This window comes from Lampris incognitus, chromosome 9, assembly GCF_029633865.1.
Source record: "Lampris incognitus isolate fLamInc1 chromosome 9, fLamInc1.hap2, whole genome shotgun sequence".
In the NCBI taxonomy this organism is placed as follows: domain Eukaryota; kingdom Metazoa; phylum Chordata; class Actinopteri; order Lampriformes; family Lampridae; genus Lampris; species Lampris incognitus.
Window position 1 is genome coordinate 56,351,798 of NC_079219.1, and position 8,482 is coordinate 56,360,279.

At 47.3% G+C, this 8,482-nt stretch overlaps 1 protein-coding gene across 1 annotated transcript in view; it reads right to left on the reverse strand.

Moving 5' to 3' along the window:
* Window positions 1-951: 951 nt before the first annotated feature.
* Window positions 952-8,482, reverse strand: part of gtpbp10 (GTP-binding protein 10 (putative)) — a 9,041-nt gene continuing 1,510 nt past the window's right edge. Inside the window, exons 2-10 of the mRNA XM_056286491.1 lie at window positions 7,593-7,786; window positions 6,501-6,592; window positions 5,182-5,326; window positions 4,983-5,056; window positions 4,803-4,855; window positions 4,578-4,685; window positions 3,753-3,830; window positions 3,019-3,142; window positions 952-1,698 (exon numbers count right to left, since the gene is read on the reverse strand). Of these exons, the coding sequence (XP_056142466.1) occupies window positions 1,454-1,698; window positions 3,019-3,142; window positions 3,753-3,830; window positions 4,578-4,685; window positions 4,803-4,855; window positions 4,983-5,056; window positions 5,182-5,326; window positions 6,501-6,592; window positions 7,593-7,786 (1,113 nt within the window). The 3' untranslated portion in view covers window positions 952-1,453. The remainder of the gene's footprint in view (window positions 1,699-3,018; window positions 3,143-3,752; window positions 3,831-4,577; window positions 4,686-4,802; window positions 4,856-4,982; window positions 5,057-5,181; window positions 5,327-6,500; window positions 6,593-7,592; window positions 7,787-8,482) is intronic.

Below are 8,482 nucleotides of genomic sequence, written 5' to 3' on the forward strand. Positions count from 1 at the left end.
CCGTTACGCTGGGGTCGTTGGGGACATGTCCCCACCACTTTCTGTCATGGCCCATTTTGTCCCCACCACTTTCCTTTTTTTTTGCAAGCCTCTGGTTAGTCGAACTCAGTATCTGGAAAAAAATAAATTTGTGCAAATCTCGTCGTTAAAAGAGAAACCTAAAACCACTTCCAGCAGCAGTAGTAGCCACAACACACAGAACTACATTAAGGGTTAACTGGGGGGGGGGGTTGGGGGGGGGGTTTGGGGCGCGAGTTCCTCCGAATGGCTGATTGTAGATCGTCAGATTTTGTCACAAAAACAAAAAACGCGTTACTTTCAGAAAGTAATCAAGTAACTTATGAAAGTAACTATGGACACAAAAGAAGGCCGTGCTACACGGAGACCTTTTAGGGGACCATTTAGAGGTGAGACGGGCTTATTAATCAACTTTGCTGCTGTTAGCTAATTTCGGTGTGTATTTGCTCAACTGCTGGGGTTATTTTGATGCTAGCTGCTAGCTGCTAAACGCTACAGGCAACTGGAAGTAGCTGGTGGTAGACAGCTAACGTTAGCTTAACTGGGTGTGTGTTACAGGCAACAATTAGAGACATATAGCGCCATCTAGTGTACAGACCTTTTCATATTGGAACATAGGGATAGGAAAAATAACACGAGTGATTTTGGCGTCCCGAACCTTCAGTTACTGGGTCCTTCGCTTGCATTCGCCTGTGGGAAAGGGACTGTAACTGCACTTGGCTGTTAGTGTCCACTGTCACGTGTTCGGGGGCTGACGGTGGATGAGCGTTACCGGCGGCAACGCCGTTCATGTTGGCACTGATGTCAACATTGCTGGTTTTTAATGTGCTGCAGTTACGGCTTGGGATAGCGATGCCCAGAGGTCAACGGTCCCAGTATTTGGGAAGCATGCTGGTGTGCTGGACAGACTTGAACATGTGGGTCATGTGGATTTCATAAACTTTTTTTATTGTTTCACATAACACTGAGCTGCAAAACACTAGAATGAATGACGCACTATTGTGTAGGCTACGTCATCCATTTAGGCTACGCAGGTTGACGTGACGGCATCGTAGCACATAAAAGGTGTAGCTTTTAAAGGCCGTGTACGTCCCTCGATCGGCGTTATGTGGCCGGCCCACTGAAAAAAGGTGTGAGCATGTTGAACCGTCATAGTCTCCAGCACTTTTCAAAAGCCGCTGGTGCTCGTGGTAAATGTCCCCAGCACTTTGCAAAACAAACTGACGGCTTCCTGACTTCAAATAAATGTGGAAAGACGGTAAAAGTGGGGGCCCCCTGCCCCTCTCCCCCTATTCCGGTGCCCCTGGTTTAAGGCAACAACCTCCCATGCCTGGCACAGGACAGTCCTGGGGTGCTGCTGTCATGGACTCAAACCAGTTAACGTGTCCATCCAGAGCAAAGCCCTCTGCTCTTTGCAGCACAGTCCCGCTGAACGTCACGCAGAAGCTTTGTAGCCCCATGAGGGTCGGGCCGATGCGGCTTTAACCGTCTCTTTAAGTGCCTGCAGCCTCTCCTGATGGATGACTTCAGTTGCCACAGCTTCATCTTCCTCAACTGATTCCCGGATGCAGGTCTTCAGGTGGTCTATACCGAAGCCGGTGGAGGCAGAAACGGGGACCACGTGCCTGAAGATGATGTTGTTCTCAGGGATCATGTCTTCGGGCAACAGATGGGAGAATTCTGCAAGTGAGGACATCAAAAGCAGCGACTTAGCGAATGAATATTATGAGAAGTGCACTTTGTACAGAACAGCAAATCATCTGGGGCCCCTTTAGCTCAGTGCTCAATATTCTGCTATGAACGCTCATAAGACATTATAAACGGCCACAAGTCATCAAGGCCAAAAATCTTTATCTTAAAGCTGAAATCTGTAACTTTTCTCCTTCAGTAAGTCGTCATTTTATCCTCTGGACCGCGGAGTCAGGTTAGTAACCGGCATCCTTACCATGGTTGGAGACACTCTGCTGTCTCCATGTAACGTTATTAACATTTGTGGGTCAGGTTGTACCAACTGGTGCAGCAGCGAACACGTGTGTGTTGGAAACAACTCCAGCGGGAAACAAAAGATTGAAATGTGATGCCGATGTGTCCATGACCATCAGTAGTACTGTACAACAGTGTTCCCCTGTAGTGTGTAATACATTAGACTGTCTGTTAGCTTTGGCACAGGATCCATTTTTACGAGGGTGGAACTGTTTACTGCTGAGCTGACGGCACACCAGCCACAATGGCTGCGACACCTGGTTTGAAGTCCCGTAACATCAGTGTCAACAGGTCAGTTTCTCTCTGCCTCCTACATCCAACTATATCACAACACTGTCCTACTGGAATACTGGCTTCTGTCCAACAGAACTGCCAATTACCCCACTCTTCCGAGCCGTCCACTGCTCCACCCGCTCTGTTGATCCGGGGAGGGCTGCAGACTACCACATGCCTCCTCCCATACATGGGGAGTCGCCAGCCGCTTCTTTTCACCTGACAGTGAGGAGTTTCACCAGGGGGACGTAGCGCGTGGGAGGATCATGCAATTCCCCCCAGTTCCACCTCCCCCCCGAACAGGCACCCCGACCGACCAGAGGAGGCGCTAGTGCAGCGACCACGACATACACCCACATCCAGCTTCCCACCTGCAGACATGGCCAATTGTGTCTCTAGGGACGCCTGACCAAGCCGGAGGTAACACCGGGATTCGAACCAGTGATCCCCGTGTTGGTAGGCAACGGAATAGACCGCCACGCCACCCAGACGCCCCCCTAAGCTTTCCTTTTCACCACCACTGTTCTTTTAACTGTCTCATGAAAAAGATGTTTAAAACCGAACCATTTCAGTCAAGCGTATTTAAAAAAAGCTAAAAAGGTGAAGGAATGTTGACGTGCTCGAGAGCGCAGCAGAGTAACGGGACGGTCCGCCGTTCAAAGCTGTGGTGTCCCATAAAAGCACCTGCTCGATGTGGGGAAAAACTAAAATAAATGTAAAGGATGCATAGTAAAGTAAGACTACCATCTGGGTTCTGGAGTTGCTCTTGCAGCTCTGCCAGATTGTGCTCAGCGTCGGGGAGGTCCATCTTATTCACCACCAGCAAAGCAGGCTTCGAGACGAGCTCCTTCTTATACAACTCCAACTCCTGAAGGAGGCGGTGGGAAAGAGGACAGGAACAAAAAGGACACACAGGGCGTTGAGAAACATTAGTGAGCGATGGAGGAATTGGTTTTTTGGGGGGGGTTCCCCCCTTTTTCTCTCCAATTGTATCCGGCCAATTACCCCACTCTTCCCGAGCCATCCCGGTCGCTCCTCCACCCCCTCTGCTGATCCGGGAAGGGCTGCAGACTACCACATGCCTCTGCCGATACTGACAGTGAGGAGTTTCACCAGGGGGACGTAGCACATGGGAGGACCACGCTATTCCCCCAGGTCCCTCTCCCCCCTGAACAGGTGCCCCGACCGACCAGAGGAGGTGCTAGTGCGGCGACCAGGACACATACCGACATCCAGCTCCCCACCTGCAGACACGGCCAATTGTGTCTGTAGGGAGGCCCGACCAAGCCGGAAGTAACACGGGGATTCAAACCGGCGATCCCTGTGTTGGTAGGCAACAGAATAGACCGCCACGCTACCCGGACACCAGCAATATGGAGGGATTGTTTCCCACAATCGAGCACCAGAGAACGGATCAGAACATATCTTATGAGCCTTCAGATGAGTATGTGACCCCAAACACCCTGAGGGAGCCTCACCTTGGTCAGGAGCTGCACAGTTTCAAAGGCCGACCTATAGGACGTTTTGCTTGCCAGCTGGAAACCGCACACATCCACCTACAGCCAAAGAGACGTTGAACAGACTTCATCACAGTCACAGCCTGGAATTCACAGCGGTGTAAAAATAACCCTCCCATGACCGACACTCACAACGGATGACAGGGTATGACATGCGAGGGTTGTGGGGTTTATTGTGAGGGTTTAGACCATGATTATGGAGAACACTGGGCTCCGACAGGCTGGAAGGCGTTAAAACTGTAACACACACGTAGGTCAGCTCAACTTTAATCGCTGTTCTAAATTCATACGCTGTAACCATAGCAACGCAGTGGATCAATAGCAAGCACAGTAAACATCCATCCATTATCCAAGCCGCTTATCCCCATCAAAGTGGCAGGATGCTGGAGCCTATCCCAGCAGTCACTCGGCGGCACGTGGGGAGACACCCTGGACAGGCCACCAGCCCATCACAGACAGTAAAGATTCAAAGCTTTAAGCTTCGCAGCAAACTTTTGTTTCATAACCTTTTAATTCTGAGTCCAAAATGTTCAGCAGAAGATAAGCGGATGTTTTTATTTTAATTCTCTGGTTAAGTGACCATGGTATAAGGGGACCATGGTGTAAGTTAAGCGACCATGGTATAAGTCAAGCGACCGTGGTATAAGTCAAGCGACCGTGGTATAAGTCAAGCGACCATGGTATAAGTCAAGCGACCGTGGTATAAGTCAAGCGACCGTGGTATAAGTCAAGTGACCGTGTGCATGACTAACTTCTAATAAACCAATGACTTGAAATACTACATACCACAAACAGCAGCTGTCTGGTCCTCTCCACGTGCTTCAGGAACTTGTGGCCCATGCCTTTGTTCAGGTGAGCCCCTTCAATCAGGCCTGGAAGGTCCGCCATGGAGATCTACCGGCGAGAAGCAAACAACAGGATGTGAGCACTGGACACTAACTACAAAACTGACTTGTGGAGTGTAAAAAGGTCCACAGACAACACAGAAGGGCCTGATCCATGTCCCCATACCTGCTTGTAGTCGTCATACATCAGTTTGCCGATCTCCGGCCTCAACGTTGTGACTGTGTGAGAACAGACATTTTAGACTGACAGGTAACAGAACCAGAGGGACCGCCTAGCTCTCTGAGAAATCCAGAGCTTAACAAATGAGAACAACGGAAATACATCGTGTGTATTTTGTTCACTCACAGGCGTAGCTACCAATCTGCGGCGTGGCGTGAGACAAGGCCGTCAGCAGAGAAGACTTCCCTGCGTTGGGGAACCTGGTGGCAAAAAGACATCAACAAAGCTGCTGTTAGGAGAAATTAAGCCTGCAGGTGCACACAGACATGCGAATCAACCTGGATCTCAATGAACCCGCGGGAGAAAAATCATTTGTGCTTTTTACCCCACCAGTCCCAGGTCAGCGATGAGTTTGAGGTCCAGCCGTATCTGTCTGACCTGGCCCTTCCTGGGCTGGAACGCAGTGTGGAAGCCCCCTCCCTTTCCGCCCCTGGCCACCAGAACTTGATCGCCCTCAGCGTTCAGTTCACCTTAAAACGAGGAGGTAGGAATCAGAATCACCTTTATTGGAATTCGACTCCGGTTTAGTGGTTCTCATTGTACTTACACACAATAACAACACAACTATCTTCAGGAAGAAGGCAGCGAGAGCGCATGAGGTGGAGGTAAAACAAGGTATGAAGGGGCGTCCGGGTAGCGTAGCGGTCTATTCCGTTGCCTACCAACACGGGGATCGCCAGTTCGAATCCCTGTGTTACCCCCGTGTTACCTAAAGAGTAATTCTTTGCATGTATCTTCATGAATTAAGTGAGCTGCTAACATCTACCCCAGCATCTCTGGTATATCCTCTGAACGACTGCACCTCATCACCTCTTATTCCACCTATATATAGTCAGCAGTGGTGGAAGAAGTATTCAGAACTTTTACTTAAGTAAAAGTAGCAATACCACAGTGTAAAAATACTTGGTTACAAATAAAAGTCCTGCATTCAGAATCGTGCTTAAGTAAAAGTACAAAAGTATTAGCATCAAAATATACTTAAAGTAGCAAAAGTAAAAGTACTCATTATGCAGAATGGCCCATTTCAGAATCATATATCATATTATTGGACTATAATTACTGATGCAATAATGTGTTCATCACATTAATGTCGCAGCTGGTAAACGTGGCGCTAATTTCAATTACTTTATATACTGCTGGGTAGCTTAGCCTATAAAAATATATCATTATTAGTTGATTTATAATTTGTATTAATAATCTCAGTCTGCAAAGTTACCAGTAACTAAAGCTGTCAAATGTAGTGGAGTAAAAAGTACCACATTTCCCTCGGAAAAGTAGTGGAGTAAAAGTATAAAGTAGCATAAAATGGAAATACTCAAGTAAAGTACAATTACCTCAAAATTGTACTTAAGTGCAGTACTTGAGTAAATGTACTTAGTTACATTCCACCACTGATTGTCGGTCCTTGTGTGTATATCTGAAGATTGTTGTGTTGTAGTGTTGTTATTCTATGTTAAGTACACTGAGAGAGCCACGAAACCGGAGTCACATTCCATGTAGTGCAAACCTACACGGCCAGTAAACATGACTCTGGTGTGTTGTGCTACGCAGCCGTCAGTGCAGTACAGCTGTTAACTCCTCACACTATAAGCGTTACTGTAGTACCAATGACTTGAGAATCGTAAGGAGTCGTTTCTGATGTACCGATCACTTTGCCGTCATCCGAGGTGACAGTAATGCCAACGGGGGCGTGGATCAACACGTCCTTCCCCTTCTGTCCTTTTATAGCCCGGATGCTGCACACAAATAAAAATCCACAAGGCTTTTCAGACACACAACAACAGCGCTGCCTTCTTGTTCCATTCACACAGAAAATGTAAGTAGACATTTTAAGATCTATTACATGAGGGCCACAGCAAAACAATCTATGAACTCATATCACCACTGGTGGACTACCGATAATTTACCAAATGACCTTATTTCACAGGACTGACTCTGGAGCCACAACACCAGCCATTCTTCCATCCAACTGCTGGTCTATCATAAGCCAGCTTTTGATGTGTTAAAACAGAAGTCTGACGTGTATGCCTCTTTTTGCTGGTTTTACACAAATTATTATCACCCTAATTATTAAAAACAGAGGAAATGGGTATATAAACATTACTTTCTATTGGAGAAAAATCCACCCATCCATCCATTATCCACCCATCCATCCATTATCCATCCATTATCCACCCATCCATCCGTTATCCGAACTGCTTATCCTGCTCTCGGGGTTGCGGGGATGCTGGAGCCTATCCCAGCAGCCACTGGGCAGCAGGCGGGGAGACACCCTGGACAGGCCGCCAGACCATCACACAGGGCCGATACACGTACACACACACACACACACACATTCACACCTAGGGAAAATTTAGTATGGCCGATTCACCTGACCTACATGTCTTTGGACTGTGGGAGGAAACTGGAGCACCCGGAGGAAACCCACGCAGACACGGGGAGAACATACAAACTCCACACAGAGGACGACCCGGGACGACCCCCAAGGTTGGACTACCCCGGGGCTCGAACCCAGGATAAAATTTCAGTTTCCATAGCTCTTTATAATTTCATCTTCTTATGAACGTAAGAACTATTTCAGCTCAAGTGTGTAAAATCTTTTTTCCTAAAATTAGGATTTATTTGTTTTTGGGCCTTTGATTTCATCTCATCTTATTTGGGGCTTCAACATGCAGACATAAACAAGCTCCATAAAGCCATTAAAGGTACACTCGAGCTCCAGGTTAAGAAACTGACCTGCTGTTGTCTCCCACGCCGGCTACAAAGCGTTTCTGGGGGTGTCTGTCATGGAATCTCTTCATAGTCTCACTCTTCTTTGCCGCCACCCAAACATCACCTCCGCGACCCCCCTCTCCCCCAACACGGGGTAAACCCATACCCCCACTACCACCACGGACATAAAGGCGGAGGTTGTCCACAAAATTTCCGTACTGCAGAAAGGAAGAGAAAAAAAAATCACATTAGACAGTGACAGGAATCACTCTCACACTTTGCCAAAGTAAGGGGATTATTATTATTATAATTATTGTTATCGTTATTTAGTCATTATGATCATGATAATCTCAAACCATTTTACTCCTAATATGCTGGTTGCAGTTTGTAATAAGTGAAATATGCTCCTCTAACCGTATACCTATTGAACATATAAGCCCATGCATCTGTCGAAGACCTCCTTCATAGAAACAATTCAAGCACTGGAGGTGCATGCTTGCATACAGCCGTGTGAAAAACAAGTGCTGAGTGTTAGGAGGAGCTGCTCGGTAATTATTACCCGGTGAGAAGTTTCATGACGAGAAATAGTCCTCCTGCCTTTTCTATGTTGTGAAAATATGCATAAAAAACAGGGGTTTCCTGGTATCATCGTTATAGCGATTTTAGCTTGATTTTGTTTCCCCACTCTGCTTTCACAATCTACCTTTCGCTTGGTTTCTGATCCAGCCAATCATCTCATTCTTATTGGTTGGTGGTATTTGAAGACACTGATGTGCTGTGCACGTCAGGAAAAGCTGAAATTGTTTCAACTTTGGAAGGACATGGAAGACTCACGGTGCTAGGATCTAAAGAGGTCAGGTCCTTGCATTGGGTCGAGAGCATTAAAGTGTGACCTTTCCATAGAAAACAATATA